The 17,019-nt window shown below is 35.1% G+C and overlaps 1 protein-coding gene across 14 annotated transcripts in view; it reads left to right on the top strand.

Annotated features, from left to right (window-relative positions):
* The window catches only part of DOCK3 (dedicator of cytokinesis 3), a 600,629-nt gene that overhangs the window by 134,530 nt on the left and 449,080 nt on the right, over positions 1 to 17,019 (top strand). For 13 of the 14 annotated variants that reach the window (XM_019416991.2, XM_019416982.2, XM_019416983.2 and 10 more), the window contains exon 3: positions 408 to 448. In XM_019416991.2, coding sequence (XP_019272536.1) covers positions 408 to 448 — 41 coding nt within the window. Of the gene's footprint in view, positions 1 to 407; positions 449 to 4,388; positions 4,466 to 17,019 lie in introns of those variants that run through there. The other variant, XM_019416986.2, reaches the window with a different exon arrangement.

Consider the following 17,019-nt stretch of genomic DNA (forward strand, 5'->3'; position numbering starts at 1 on the left):
TATTTCCTTTCTCTGAAAATTGTTTTTACTGTGTAATGGAAACTTTCATTATTATTGCTGTGTATTGCTGTGTATGAATGCTGAGAGGGAATAAATGAAGCACAGACGTCAACATCAGCATCTAGAAAACCAAGAAATGTTCATAGAGTTGAAGTACAGGTCCTTTGAGGTCTTTTAAAATTTTTTGTGTTTTATTCAGTTGAAAGTTTTGCCTTTTGAAGAAAATTGGAAATGTGTTTATTGTAAGACTGTTCCTTTTAGAGTAAACTACTCCTAATAAATCCACCATACTTGTACCTATCTTGGCAAGTTTTGCGTTAATTTTTTCCCTAAAAATTCTCATATGGTGTGTCTTATAGGAAATGACAACAATATGATGTTAATTTCCTTTGTATGCTTTGTTTTAGGTTGGTACAGAGGAGTTTCAACAAAGAAGCCAAATGTAAAGGTATGATAAGTTCATTGTTACTTTTTCTAATATAGGAACCTAACTAGTATGTTTGTTGGATATAAAAACAATTCTTACCTGCGCATCTTTTAATCTTTTACAGTAGGCGCGCTCATCCTTTCCTTTACAGAACTATATCAGACGCTGCTGTGTGTCAGCAGTATTAAAATGTTTCTTTCTTTTTTAATGTTTATTTATTTATGAGAGAGTGAGAGAGTGCGCATGCAAGCTGGGGAGGGACAGAGAGAGGGAGACAGAGAATCCCAAGCAGGCTCTGCACTGTCAGCACAGAGCCTGATGTGGGGCTCGAACCCACAAACCATGAGATCATGACCTGAGCTGAAATCGAGAGTCGGATGTTTAACCGACTGAGCCACTCAGGTGCCTTAAAATGTTTTATTATTTTTTTTAAATTTTTTTAAACATTTTATTTATTTTTGAGACAGAGAGAGACAGAGCATGAACAGGGGAGGGTCAGCGAGAGGGAGACACAGAATCTGAAACAGGCTCCAGGCTCTGAGCTGTCAGCACAGAGCCCGACGCGGGGCTCAAACTCACGGACAGCGAGATCATGACCTGAGCCGAAGTCAGCCGCTTAACCAACTGAGCCACCCAGGCGCCCCTTATTTTTTTTTAAAGGACAGAAAATGCATGTATGATCATAGCTGCAAAGTTTATTTTGAAAAAGCCCATTAGGACACGTAATATTTTTTTCCTTCAAAAAGTAGAGACTTTTTGTAGAGATTTGACAAAAAGTAAAGACTTATTCATAGTCCTAGTCCTGTGGATCCATGGGATTTAGATAAGTTTATTTCTAAAATACAAAATAGAAAAAACTTTCAAATAATGTTCAATTAGATGTCTTTGTTGATGATGATATTCTTGTTAAAATATAAATTTAAACAAGACTTCTTATGAATAGATTTTATGTATTTATTCTGTTTCCAGTTAATATTAATTTGATCAAACAAAATATATTTTAGTTGGCAGTTATAATACATTTAGGAACATTGTTCTTCAGGAATGCATTTGCAAAAACTGCTTTCTCCTCACTCTTTCATATCATTAATATTAGAAGCTTTTATATATTTCTGTAGCTTAAAGTTTAACGTATTTTGCTATTTTTTTGTACAGATAAATAATCAAAATGATCATATACTATTTTTATTAAGAAAGAAAATTGTTCAGAGTTCTAATCATCAACTTTTCCAGTAAGATCATTCATTTTATTAGTTTTTATTAGTTTTTAATGATTATAAGAAGACAGTATCTTCAAATTTTAATTCCTTGCAGCCAGGGCATCTTACCCTTGGCACTGTTCACATTTTGGGCCAGATAATTCTTCATTGTGGGGGGCGGTCTTGTGCATTATAATATACTTGGCAGCATATATGACTCCTACTCACTAAATGTCAGCAACATTTCCCCCCTTGAAGTTGTGGCAGTGAAAAATGTAGACATTGCCAAAGTCCCTTCTCTACCACTACTCAACAGTAATGCTTTTGTGAAAATAATTTCTGTATTTTATGTATTTGTCTTGATTTAAAATTACCAAAAATTTAGAATTTGACTAGATGAGAAATTTCATAAATTATTGGAAAGTTGTAATTTGTGATATTATATACTTTTTATTTATTATAGGTAATATTTGTGACCTTGGCCACCCCATCACCTTGTTTCCAATACTAGTGTTTGAGGATCATTGTGGAGATGATAGTCATTCAAATTATAGTATGTTTGTAATTAAAACAACAATTGATGAACAGTGTATGGCTTTGAAACCTTGTTGAGTGAGACATGAACTATGACACCCTTAAAATATCTACTACTGTATAACAAAGTGTATTAAAATTTAGTGGATTAATTTAATCACCATTTTAACTCTCATTATTTTGTACCTTGACTGGGGCCACCTGGACACTTAGTTATATGGCTATAATCATCTGGAGGATCAGCTGGCTGTGGTGTCCAAGAGGGTCTATTCACATGTCTGGCATCCTGACAAGGATGGCTGGAAGGCTCTCCTCAGCCAGATCACTGATGTAGCTAGACTTTCCATATAGTCTCAAGGCTTCTCCATATGACTTCTCTAGCAGATAATCAGAATTCTGTTTTAGAGTTAAGGAAAGGTGCTCAGAATCTCATACCTATTTTCTAAATTTCCTGCAACAAAGGTGTTTAGAGACTGTAGGAGAGACTACCTTGTGATTAATCTTAGGAATGATTTCATAAGCCAATCAAAATGAAGAAACCAAATTAAACTAATCTTAAGCATTAGAGCTCATTTTTTGTCTGATCAGACTCTCTTAATGTCTTTATTTTTGACTAATGACTTCTGAAATTGTGTGTTTTGGTAATACCAACTTCATTCTAGCGTCTTAGATTATTGTAGCATTTATTAATAAAATAACTGTATGCCTTTGAGTAGCGTGTGTTTGTATTCTTAAACTTTAAAAATTTAACAACTGGGAATAAAGATAGAGAAAACCATTTCATGGGGCAATGATATTTTGTGGAACCATGGTGAAAATTCTTTATTATTTGTAAAATATAATCATTTAATGATTCTACACACTTAAAGTGATAAAAATGCATTTCTATATATCTTTTATATATATAATTCTGTTTAATTATATATATAATTTTATTTTATATTAATTATATATATATAATTAATATAATCACAATAAGTAAAAATTTCAGTAGGTTTTTTATAGCTGTTCGTGTTTAAAGAAAATTAAAAGGTGACTTATTATTATGTCTTGAGTTGCGTTTGACTTATAATAAAACTCATAATAGCCTGAATAAAATAATATCTGAACTAGATAGCAAATATAGCATTCAGAAGTATTAATAAGTAGTAAAACATTTCTTTCTATAAAACAGTTTATAAAACTCTCAAAGCTTAATTGTTTTGTTCTTCATGAATACTTTGTAGTAAGATACTACATTCTTAAAGAAAAACTGGGATGAGGAGCACCTGTGTGGCTCAGTGGATTAGGCGTCTGACTCTTGATTTCAGCCAGGTCATGATCTCATGGTTCATGAGATCGAGCCCTGTGTCGGACACTGTGCTGACAGTGCAGAGCCTCCTTGGGATTCTCTCTTTCTTTCTCTCTGCCCCTCCCCTGCTTGTGCATGCTTGCATGTTGTGCGTGTGTATACTCTCTCTCAAAAATAAATAAACATTAAAAAAAGGAAAATAAAAACTGGGATGATTATAAAATATGCTTTAAGTTACATATTTTTGTGACTATATATTGAAGTTTTACATTTTAAGAGGATACTATGTAGGAAAAATAAACTACTAAATTTTATGCCCAGTGATCTTAAGAATGATAGGTTTTGTCTTTTGCATTTTTTGAAGGCTTTATTTTTGCATCATACACTCCAGGGTAAAACTTATTTAGGCTTTATAATTTTAGAAATCAAAAGTTTTTGAGACATAATATCTTTTGGTGAAATGTCATGTTACATAATTGTTAGGCTTGCCAAAATATTAGCTTTCTTAAGAGCATACATAAAGAATTAAAAAATAAGAGAGATAAAATTAAGAAAAGGACAACAGATATTTGATAATTTTGTGTTTTTAAATAAAATATATGCTCATGAGGAAAAGAATGAAATTCTAGAAAGTTTATATTTCCCATTTTGTAATTAGCTTTTATGTAATAACTGTCAACTAGATACATAGAATTCTGCCAGATAGCCACAAGGCCTTATAGAATGTTTTACATCATAAAAGCAGAGGTATAGAGGCATGAAATTGCAAGGCATGTTCAAGGAATGTTAGATACTCCAAACTGGCAAGGGCATAGTACAGAAAAATGATGGATGCCAAAGCAGGAAAGGTAGGTTGGATCTATATTTGAAGACTCTTATATGCCAGAGAATATAAGGAATGCTAAAGAATTTGGATTTTGTCTCTCTGGCAACAGGGAATCTGCCATTTAACAGAGGAGTGTATCTACCATTGCTACACAGCATAATTATAAAATGGAGTTTATTGGAGAAACAGTAAGCACCTGTTAAAGATACATATTGAAGTATTTATGCATGAATTCTAAAATTCTCTCTAACGTACTGCATTAGGTAAAAATGTGTATGTGGGGATTAATGAATCAAGATTGACAAAATGTTGGTATTTATCAAAGCTGAGTGATGTGTTCATGTAGGTTCATTATGTTATTCTGTCTAATTTTGTGTGTATTTGACATAGGGATACCATTATTACTTCATAGAATTGTTATGAGGAATCAGTGAACTTATATGAAGCTCCTAACAAAGTGCTTATTAACACATGATAACAGTGCAATAAATGTTTGCTTCTGTTGCTATAACAACTACTGCTATGGTAGTATAGGGCTGCAAATGAGACTTTAGAGACTTGAGATCACCTTAGAGGACAAAAAAGAGGAACTAGCACAGAGAGACTGAGAAATGGAGGTTATAATTGGCTAAGGAGAAGGAAGTGTGTTTTTTGTTTTTTAGAACATGGTGATTAATGATTTCAAGTACTGTGGAGTAGTGTAGTAGAATGTACTGAGTAGGGGGTATTGTGTTTTGCAATTAGAAGGCCATTGGTGATTTTTAAGAGACTCCCTTTATGTGGATCCTGAGAAACTTAACAGAAGACCATGGGGGAGGGGAAGAGAAAAAAAAAATAGAGGTTAGAGAGAGAGGGAGCCAAAACATAAGAGACTCTTAAAAACTGAGAACAAACTGAGGGTTGATGGGGGGTGGGAGATGGGTACTGAGGAGGGCACCTGTTGGGATGAGCACTGGGTGTTGTATGGAAACCAATTTGACAATAAATTTCATATTAAAAATAAAAAGAGAATCCCATTTAATAGGATTGATAGTAGCAGAGAGCCAGTGTCTAGTGAGTAGGTAATGGGTGAAAGGAAGGAAGTAGATGTAGATTCTAGGGAGTATAAGGTTGTTGGTTTGGGGAGTGGATAAGTCTGATGAACATTTTGCATTTGATTTATGTAAAATTCTGGAAAATGCTGATAATTTATAATGCCTTAAACCAGTTTAGTGGCTGCCTACTAATAATGTTGAAAAGAGGAATGGATTACAGAAAAGATAAGAGAAAACTTTTGGGGATGATGCAAATTTCTTTATTTTAATTGTGTCCATGGTTTCACTGTATATGTACTATATGCCCAAAGCATCAAATTCTACACATGTGTGCAGTTTGTGGTATATCAGCAGTGTGTCATATATCAGCTATACCTCAATAAAGTCGTTTAAAAAAACCATTAAATGGTTTTTTACATCAAACCCTGAAGATGTGATTTCACATTCACTCTGAGAGTTATCATTTCAGTTTCTCAATTTACTTCTACCTGTGGTGGTTAATTTTGATACAGACTTGGTCAAATATGAAGTAATCCTGAGAACTTATCTGATGTTATTTTTAAATGAAGGGAAACTGTAGTTGTCATCAGTAAGAGTTCTAACTGAAAACCTTTTTAAAATGACTTTTATTGTTGTTACTCAGCATTGGAATTTTGTGTATGTGATCTGGAATTTATCTAACAGCCGCATGTTAAGTATACTCCATCAATGGGCCTTAATTATTAGTGTGTTTGTATTGTTGTAGGTGGGGAGAAAGTGGTAGAAGTTGAAAAGAATGAAGGCTAGGTGGTATTTTGTGCAAGGCTTACTTGTGTTTGGAAGTCCTCAAGACCACCCTTAAGTTTGAAGATTTGCTATGAAGACCCACCGGATTCATTATATAGTTGCTCTCAAAAGCTATGAATTACTTTTTGTATTCTATGAGGAATCTGCAAAGGGAAAAAGATGCATGCAGTAAAGTCTGGAGAAATCAGCTACAGGGTTCCAAGAGTCCTTTCCCAGTGGAGTCACACAGGACAAACCTAATTCCCCCAACAACACTGTAACAACATATGTGAAATGCTGCCAACCAGAGAAGCTTGTTTGAGACCTGGTGCCCAGAGTTTTTATTGTCACTGGTGATATAGGCACCTTCTACTTAGTACATAACAAAATTCCGCACTCCCAGAAGGAAAGCACGTATTTAGCGTAAACCATATTGTTTGTGCCAAATAGTTTAGGCACAGTGAGCAATTCTTACCAGTTAATGGTGAGAACTCTCCACAAATTTAAGTTTAAATATGAGAGTTTCAGTTGGTCCATGTTTCAGCAACAGTTTTCATTTTTAGTCTTTTAAATTTTAGCCATTCTAATGAATGGGCCAGCAGTATCTTGTTCTGATTTTAATTTTTATTTATCTGATGACTCAAGAGGTTAAAAATTTTTTCAAATGTTTATTGACCTGTTGCCTCATTTTTCTGTGTAGTATCTGTTTATGTCTTTCACTTACATTTTACTGGGTCTTTTTTTTTTAAATAGAGTTATATGAATTCTTTATTCTGAATACAAGTCCTTGTAAATATTTCTTCTAGTTTGTGGCTTGCCTTTTTTTTTTTTAAGCTTATTTATTTTGAGAGAGAGAGAGAGCAAGCGAGCACACAGGGGTGGGGTAGAGAGAGAGAGAGAGAAAGCGAGCTGGAACTCTGGAACCATGAGATCATGACCTGAGCTGAAATACTTAACTGTCTGAGCCACCCAGGTGCACCTGGCCTTTTTATTTTCTTACTGTTGTGTTCTGAAGAGTAGATTTTAATTTTGAGGAAGCTAATTTGTCATTTAAGTTTATTTTTGTTTTGGTAGAGCTAATGTTCTGTCTTTAGTATCTTTGTCAAATTCATTTTCTGTCAGTTGGGTTAGTTGTATTTTGTAGGAAATTTGTCAAAAATACTTTTGATTTTTTTGTTATAGTTATTCAAGCTATTTATTGTTTTTTTCATTTTTTTTAAATGTTTTTATTTATTTTTGAGACAGAGAGAGACAGAGCATGAGCAGGGGAGGGGCAGAGAGAGAGGGAGGCACAGAATCTAAAGCAGGCTCCAGGCTCTGAGCTGTTAGCACAGAGCCTGACGCGCGGGGCTCGAACTCACGGAGTGTGAGATCATGACCTGAGCTGAAGTCAGATGCTCAACCGACTGAGCCACCCAGGTGCCCCAGTTATTTTTTAATGTCTGTAAGATATTCAGTGGTAATCCCTCCTTCATTCCAGATTTTAGAAATTTGTGCCCTCTCTTTTTCTTGATCAAATCTACATAGATTTTTGTTGTTTTGTTGATCTTTTGAAAAAAATTAACAACTTTTGACTTCAAACATTTTTTGGTCGATTATTTCAAAGATCTCTGCTTTCTATTATCCTAGTCATTTTATTTACTTTCGGAGTACTCACTTTTATTTTTAAAAGGTGTTTTTGGAAGTGCCTGGGTGGCTCAGTTGGTTGAGCATGCAACTTCAACTCAGGTCATGATCTTAGGGTTCATTAGTTTGAGCCCTATGTTGGGCTCTGTGCTGACAGCTCAGAGCCTGGAGCCTCTTCAGATTCTGTGTCTCCCTCTCTTTCTGCCCCTCTCCTGCTTACACACACATACACAAACACACACACACACACACACACACACACACACACACACACACACTCTGTCTCTCTCTCAAAAATAAATAAAAATAAATTAAAAACATTAAAAAAATAAAATAATAAAATTTTGCCCTTTCCAATGATGTGGATAGAGCAATTATGCTAAGCAAAAATAAGTCAGTCAGAGAAAGACAAATACCATATGATTTCACTCACATGTGGAATTTAAGAAACAAAACAGGTGGACACAGATGGGGAAAAACAGTAAGAGAGGCAAACCAGAAAACAGACTCAACTATAGAGAACAAACTGAAGGTTGCTGGAGGGGAGAGGGGCAAGGGGATTGGTTAAGTAGGTGATGGGTATTAAGGAGGGCACTTGTGATGAGTACTGGGTGTTGTATGTAAGTGATGAATCACTAAATTCTACATCTGAAACTTATATTACACTGTATGTTAGCTAACTGGAATTTAAATTGAAAAAAAATTTTAAATGTTTTATTTATTTATTTATTTTTTAAATTTTTTTTTTCAACGTTTTTTATTTATTTTTGGGACAGAGAGAGACAGAGCATGAACGGGGGAGGGGCAGAGAGAGAGGGAGACACAGAATCGGAAACAGGCTCCAGGCTCCGAGCCATCAGCCCAGAGCCTGACGCGGGGCTCGAACTCACGGACCGCGAGATTGTGACCTGGCTGAAGTCGGACGCTTAACCGACGGCGCCACCCAGGCGCCCCTGTTTTATTTATTTTGAGAGTGAGAGTGCAAGCAGGGAGGGACAGAGAGACAGGGGAGCAGAAGATCAGAAGTGGGCTCTGCGCTGACAACAGCAACCCGATGTGGGGCTCGAACTCACGAACTGTGAGATCATGATCTGAGCCTACATCAGATGTTCAACCAATTGAGCCACTCAGGCACCCCAATTAACTGGAATTTAAATAAAAACTTACACTGTTTTATATTATCTCACAGTTTTGTTTTTTTTTTTTTTAAACTGCTGTTTAATTTTTTAGGCTTTCCCTCAACTATGTTCCTTTATTTGCGTGGTTTTAATACTAGGTCTTCAAGTGTGCTGCTCTTTCTTCCACAGTATTTAATCTTCCATTAAATACCTTGAATGAAGTTTTCACTTAGATGTGTTTTTCAGCTCTATTATTTCCATTTTGTTCCATTTTGTATATTTATTCCACTTTCATTATGTTCATGGTTTCTTTTAAATTCTTGAGGAAACTTTAATAGTTATTTTTAACTTCCTTTCTGCTAGTTACCATTGTATATCATTTTTGGTCTATTTTTATTGATTACTTTTTCTTCTGATTATGGTTTATATTTTCTCATACCTAGTAATTTTTTGTGTTTTCTTTTCCAGAATTTTGAAGTTGTGTTGTTGAATTTATTGATCTGAATTTTGTCATCTTCTTTTAAAGAAAGTTTAATTCTTTTCTTTTTTTAAGTAGGCTCCATGTCCATGTGGGGCTTGAACTCATGGACCCTGAGACCAAGAGTTGCATGTTCTACCAACTGAACCAGCTAGGCATCCCAGAAGTTTAATTCATTTTTGCAGGCAATTAATTCACTTGTAATTCAGCTTGATCCTTAAGGTTTGTTACAGTATGTCTACAGTAGCCTTTACTCTAAGATTGTTTGACCTTGCTCTTAACATGCAGTCTTACTGGGTCCTTATTGCAAGACCATGTGTTCACGGAGATCTTTCATTCTGGTGGGTTAACATTTGAATGTGTACCAATCTTATGTTTTTTCCAGGAATTGTTTAGTTTACAGATGTCCATTAATTGCTCTTTTCCTACACTTGTATAGTCTCACTCTGTACGATTGCAGCTTAGTTTTCAGGCAAAGACTCAAGGAAATCTCTATGGGGAATCCTGTAATTCTTAGTCTTCATGATTCCCTTCTGTTCTGTCACACAGAATCCAGCTCTTCCACTCTTCTTTACTGATGTGTACAGTGTTTACTAATGTTTACAAATGTTTACAGTGCTTTGCTCTGTGCTGTTCTGTTTTGATCTATAAACGCCTCTAGACAAAAAGTGTTAGGAAATTGTATGACTCACTTCCTTTGTTTCCCTTCTCCTAGTGATCACACATTACTGTGCTACTGGTTGTCTAGTTTCTGAAAACAGTTGTTTCACATATTTGGTTCAGTTTTCTAGTTGTTTTTGACAGAAGACAGGTCCTGGTTTTCTTTGTTATATGTTATATTTTTGAGATAATTAAGGATTCATATGCAGTTATAATAAATATAAGGAGATCCAAGTCTTCCATTGATAACATCTTATAAAACTGTAGTACAATATCAAAACCAGGACAGTGACATTAATATAATCAAGAGGCAAAACATTTCCATCAGCACAAGGATCTCTCATTTTGCCTTTTTGTAGCAATACCCACTTCCCCTCCACGTCTACTGCCTTGTGTTTTCTGGCAACCAGTAATCTGTTTTCTGTTTTTTAGAATTTCATTATTTAAAAATGTATGTAAGTGGAGCCATACAGTATGGCAACATTTTGGAATTGGGAATTCTCACTCAGCATAACTGTCTGGAAATTTGTCCATATTGTTGCATGTATCATTCCTTGGGGCACCTGGGTGGCTCTGTCAGTTTAGCATCTGAATTTGGCTCAGGTCATGATCTCATGGTTTGTGAGTTCAAGCCCTGCATTGAGCTCTGTACTGACAGTGTGGAGCCTGCCTGGGATTCTCTTTCTTGCTCGCTCTCTCTGTCCCCCTCCTTGTGCTCTCTCTCTTTCAGAATTAACAAATACACTTAAAAAATAGTGCATTCCTTTTTATTTTTGAGTTATATGTTATGGCATGGATATACCATTTGTTTAACCATTCATATTTTGAAGGTTATCCAAGTGTCCAGTTTTTTGCTATTAAAAGAGAACTGTTATAAACATTTATGTACAGGTTTTGTGCTTTCATGAATGAAAGTTTATATTTCCCTGGAGTAAATGCCCAGGCATGCACTTGTTGGTTTATATGGTAGTGCAGATGTAGTTTTTAAAGAAACGGTCAAACCAATTTCTAGAGAGGTGGTACCATTATACATTTCCACCTGCAGTGTAGGAGAGATCTAGTTTCTTGGCATTCTTACCAACATTTGATTTTGTCACTGTTTTCTATTTAGTCATTCTGATAGGTGTAGTAGTATCTCATTGTAATTTTAATTTGTATTTCCGTAATGGTTACTGATGTTGAACACATGTTTATTTGCCATCTGTATATGATCTTCACACCTTTTACCCATTTTCTAATTGGACTTTCTGTTTTTAACTATTATGTTTTGGAGTTCTCTATATATTCTAGATACTAGTTTTATATCATATGTGTGGTTAGAAAAATTTTCTCTCCATCTATATGCTCTTGAACAGAGTCTTTCACAGAGGAAGTTTTAAATTTTGGTGGAGTGTGACTTGAGAGTGTTTCCTCTCATGGATTGTGCATTTGGTGTAAAATCTAAGAGTTCTTTGCCTTCCCTTAGATTTCCTGTGTAGAAGATTTTCTCTTATGTTTTTTCTAAAAGTTACATAGTTTTATCTTTTAAGTCTTTGATCTATTTGAAGTTAATTTTTAGAGCAGGTTTGATGGTGAGGTTGACTTATTCCATCTATACCTGATTTGTTGACACTATCAGGGATATTGTTTTGTGTATGCATGTCCGGTTGCTCCAGCTTCATTTGTTGAAAAGGTTATTTTTCCCCTATTAAATTGCTGTTGTAAAAACAGCAACAGTATATTTGTGTGGGTCTGTTTCTGGTTTCTCCGTTCTATTCCATTGATCTATTTGCCTCTCTGCCAATACTGCAAGTCTTGATTTTTGTAGCTGTCTTGAAATCTGATAGACTGATTTTATTCTCACACTTTATTCTGTTTAAAAATTCTTTTATGTATTATAGTTTCTCTATTTTTCATATAAACTTTAGAAGAATCTTGAGAATATGTAAAAAATCTTGCTAGGATTTTCTAGGGATCATATTAAACATGTGTACTGGTTTGGGGAGAAATGATAGGTTGAGTCTTCAAGTCCGTGCACATAGTCTATCTCTTTGGTTATTCAGTGTTTTTGACATTTTCATATACAAGTTATGTATCTGCTTTGTTAGATTACACCTGAGTATATCCTATTTTTGAGTGATTATAAATGGTATTGTATTTTAAATTTCAGTGTGCTCAGGTTCATTGCTAGTATCTAGAAATACATTTGATTTGTGTATGTTTATTTGTGTCCTGTAACCTTTGTTTAACTCTCTTATCAGTTATAGGACTTTTTTTTTTAACTTCCTTGGGATTTTCTATATAGATAATCATGTCATTTGTAAGCAGAGTCATTTTTATCTCTTCATTTCTGAACTGGATGCCTTTTATTTCCTTTTTAAAATTAGTGCTTTATTGGGGCGCCTGGATGGCTCAGTCGGTTAAGCATCCGACTTCGGCTCAGGTCATGATCTCATGGTTTGTGAGTTTGAGCCCCAGGTCAGTCTCTGTGCTGACAGCTCAGAGCCTGGAGCCTGCTTTGGATTCTGTGTCTCCCTCTCTTTGCCCCTCCCCTGCTTGTGCTCTGTCTCTCTGTCTCTCAAAAATAAATAAACATTAAAAAAAATTTAAAATTAGTGCCTTATTTCACTGGCTAGAATTTCCAACACTATGGTGAATATGAATGGTGTCCTTATCTTAGGGGGAAAATATTCATTCTTTCACCATTAAGTATAATGCTTCTTTGTAAGTGCTTTTCATCAAATTAGGAAGTTCTCCTCTATTCCTAGTATTAATTTTACTTAATATTTTTTCAGCTTTATTGAGATATAATTGATAAATAAAGTTGTATATGTCTAATGTGTACAACATGATGACTTGATATATGTATACTTTGTGAAATGATTTACACAGTTAATTGATTAACACATCTGTCACTTCACATAATAACTTTTTTTTTGCTGGTAGAAATGCATAAGATCTATTCTTATAGCAAATTTCTAGTACACAACCCACTTTTATTAGTCATAGTCAATATGTAATACATTAGATCCTCAGAGCTTTTCATCAGCTTATATAAGTTTATTATTCAGCTTATAGCAGAAAGGTTGTACCCTTTGACCAGCATGTTCACAATTTCCCCACTTCCTAGCCCCTGGTAGCAACCATTCTACTCTCTGTATGAGTTCAATATTTACTTATTTATTTGTAAAACATATACTATTTGTCTTTCTATGTCTGGCTATTTTCATTTAACATAATGTTGCAAATGGCAGAATTTCCTTCTTTCCTTTGGCCGAATAATATTCCATTGTGTGTATGTGTGTGTGTATCCCATCATCTATCTGCTTATCCATTGGTAGACACTTAGGTTGTTTCCATATCTCGGCTATTGTGAATAATGCTATAATGAATATGGGAGTGCAGCTGTCTCTTTGAGACATGATTTATAGTTAAGGTTATATCTTGCCATAGCCAGAGGTGGAATTCCTTGATCATATGTTGGTTCTATATTTAATTTTTTGAGGAACCTAAATAGTGTTTTACATAATGGCCAGAGCAGTTTACATACCACCAACAGTGTATGGGATTTCCTTTTTCCACACTCTCACTGAGACTTGTTATCTTTTTTTTTTTTTTTTTTTTTGATAATAGCCATTCTAACAAATGTGAGGTGATATCTCATTTTGGTTTTGGTTTGTATTTCCTTGCTGATTAGTGATGTTGAACACTTTTTCTTATACCTTTTGGCTGTTTGTATGTCTTTGGAGAAATGTGTATTCAATTCCTTTGTCCATTTTTAAGTCAGTCAGATTATTTGTATTCTGCTTCTGAGTTGTAGGAGTTATAGGAATTATCAGATTTATGGTTTGCAGATATTTTTGTTTCAGTATGTTTGTTGCCTTTTCATTTTGTTGAGTTTTCCTTTATTGTGCAGAGGCTTTTTGGTTTGATGTAATCCTAATTGTCTGTTTTAGGCTTTTTGTTGCCTGTGCTTTTGGTGTCATATCCAAAAAAGTCATTGTGAAGACCAATGTCAGGGAGCATTTTCCTTGTATTTTCTTCTAGGATTTTTATGGTTTTGGGTCTTATATTTAAATCTTTAATCTGTTCTCAGTTGATTTTTGAGTATGATGTGTAAGGGTGTATTTTTATTCTTTTGCATGTTTATATCCAGTTTTCCTATACAATTAATTGAAGGGAACTATCATTTCCTCATTGTGTATGCTCAGCACCTTAGTCATAAATTAATTGGTTGTATATGTATGGATTTATTTTTGAGCTCTCTATTCTGTTCCTTAGATTTATGTGTCTGTTTTTATGCTAGTGCCTTACTCTTTTGATTACCATAGCTTTTTAATATAGTTTGAAGTCAGGAAGTGTGATGCCTCCAGCTTTGCTCTTCTTGCTCAGGATTGCTTTAGCTCATTGGGGTCTACTGTGGTTCCAGATTAGTTTTAGTATGGTTTCTTCTGTTTTTGTGAAAAGTGCCGTGGGAATTTTGGAAGAAATTGCATTGAATCTGTAGATGGTTTTGTGTAGTATGGCCATTTTAACAGTAGTAATTCTTCTAATCCATGAACATGGGATATTTTTTAATTTTTTGTGTCTTCTTCATTTTCTTTCATCTATGTCTTAACAGTTTTCAGTGTACAGATCTTTCACCTGCTTGGTTATATTTAACCCTAAATATTTTATTTTTTTCGATGCTATCGTAAGAGGATTTTATTAATTTTTCTGTCTGATAGCTCATTTTAGTTTAAGAAATGCAGCTTATTTTTTGTATATTAATTTTTTATCTTGAAACTTTAACAGCTTTATCAGTTCTGAAAGTTTTTTGGTGGAGGCTTTATGGTTTTCTATATATAAGATCATGTCATAGGCAAAACAGAGACAATTTTAACTTCTTCCTTTCCAATATGGTTGTCTTCATTTATTCTCTTGCCTAGTTGCTCTGGCTAGGACTTCTGTGTTGAACAGAAGTAGTGAAAGTAGGCATCCTTGCCTTCTAACTGATTGTAGAGGTAAAGCTTTCATCAAATATGTTTTCTGTGAGCTTGTCATATGTGGCCTTTATTATGGCAAAGTATATTCTATCTATACCTCTCCATCTATACCTGAGAGTTTTTATCATAATAGGCTATTGAATTTTGTCAAATGCTTTTTCTGCATTTATTGAGATCATATTTTTATCCTTCATTCTGTTAATGTGTGTATCACTTACTGATTTTCGTATGTTGAACTATCCTTGCATTTGATGGATAAGTCCCACTTAATAACAGTATATGATTCTTTTAATGCGCTATTTTTAAATAAAATTTTAATGTCTATTTATTTTTGAGACAGAGACAGTGCACGCAGGGCAGGGGCAGAGAGAGGGGGAGAGAGGATCCAAAGCAGGCTCTGAGCTGACAGCTGTGAGCGCAGTGTGGGGCTTGAACCTATGAACTGCAAGATCATGACTTGAGCCAAAGTTGGATGCTCAACCGACTGAGCCATCCAGGTGCCCCTTTAATGTGCTGTTGAATTTGGCTTGCTAGTATTTTGTTGAGAATATTTTTGTGTCTGCATTCATCAGGATATTGGCCTTTAATTTTCTTGTTTTGTTAAGTCAGCATTACCTTGATACATGACAAAGATGTCTGGCTTTGGTATCGACATAATGCAGACTTTGTAAAATGAGCTTTGAGGTGTTACTTCCTCTTCAGTTTTTTGGAAGACCCTGAGAAAGATTTGTATTGATTTTTCTTTAAATCTTTGGTAGAATTCATCAGTTAAACCATCTGTTACTGGACTTGTCTTTGTTCAGAGGTTTGAAACACCTGATTTAATCTTCCTAGTCATAATTGGTTTGTTCAGATTTTCTTTTTTTTAATGTTTATCTTATTTTTGAGAGAGAAAGAGAGCATGAGCAGAGGAGGGGCAGAGAGGAGGGACACAGAGGATCCGAAGCAGGCTCTGCTCTTACAGCAGAGAGCCGGATCTGGTGCTTGAACTCACAGACCGTGAGATCATGACCTGAGCCAAAATCAAGAGTTGGACACTTAACCAACTGAGCCACCCAGGTGCCCCTGTTCAGATTTTCTATTTATGATTCAATCTTGTCAGGGTATATGTTTCTAGCAATTTGTCCATTTCTTTTAGGTTAACCAGTTTGTTGGTGTATAATGGTTCATAGTAATCTCTTATAATCCTTGTATTTTTTTTTTATTTTTTAATTTTTTTTATTATTTTTTTTTATTTTTTAATATATGAAATTTACTGTCAAATTGGTTTCCATACAACACCCAGTGCTCATCCCAAAGGTGCCCTCCTCAATACCCATCACCCACCCTGCCCTCCCTCCCACCCCCCATCAACCCTCAGTTTGTTCTCAGTTTTTAACAGTCTCTTATGCTTTGGCTCTCTCCCACTCTAACCTCTTTTTTTTTTTTTTTTTCCTTCCCCTCCCCCATGGGTTTCTGTTACGTTTCTCATGATCCACATAAGAGTGAAACCATATGGTATCTGTCTTTCTCTGTATGGCTTATTTCACTTAGCATCACACTCTCCAGTTCCATCCATGTTGCTACAAAAGGCCATATTTCATTTTTTCTCATTGCCACTTAGTATTCCATTGTGTATATAAACCACAATTTCTTTATCCATTCATCAGTTGATGGACATTTAGGCTCTTTCCATAATTTGGCTATTGTTGAGAGTGCTGCTATAAACATTGGGGTACAAGTGCCCCTATGCATCAGTACTCCTGTATCCCTTGGATAAATTCCTAGCAGTGCTATTGCTGGGTCATAGGGTAGGTCTATTTTTAATTTTCTGAGGAACCTCCACACTGCTTTCCAGAGCGGCTGCACCAATTTGCATTCCCACCAACAGTGCAAGAGGGTTCCTGTTTCTCCACATCCTCTCCAGCATCTATAGTCTCCTGATTTGTTCATTTTGGCCACTCTGACTGGCGTGAGGTGGTATCTGAGTGTGGTTTTGATTTGTATTTCCCTGATAAGGAGCGACGTTGAACATCTTTTCATGTGCCTGTTGGCCATCCGGATGTCTTCTTTAGAGAAGTGTCTATTCATGTTTTCTGCCCATTTCTTCACTGGGTT

The sequence above is a fragment of the Panthera pardus genome, unplaced genomic scaffold (assembly GCF_024362965.1).
Source record: "Panthera pardus isolate Hobbes unplaced genomic scaffold, ASM2436296v1 HiC_scaffold_8, whole genome shotgun sequence".
Classification (NCBI taxonomy): domain Eukaryota; kingdom Metazoa; phylum Chordata; class Mammalia; order Carnivora; family Felidae; genus Panthera; species Panthera pardus.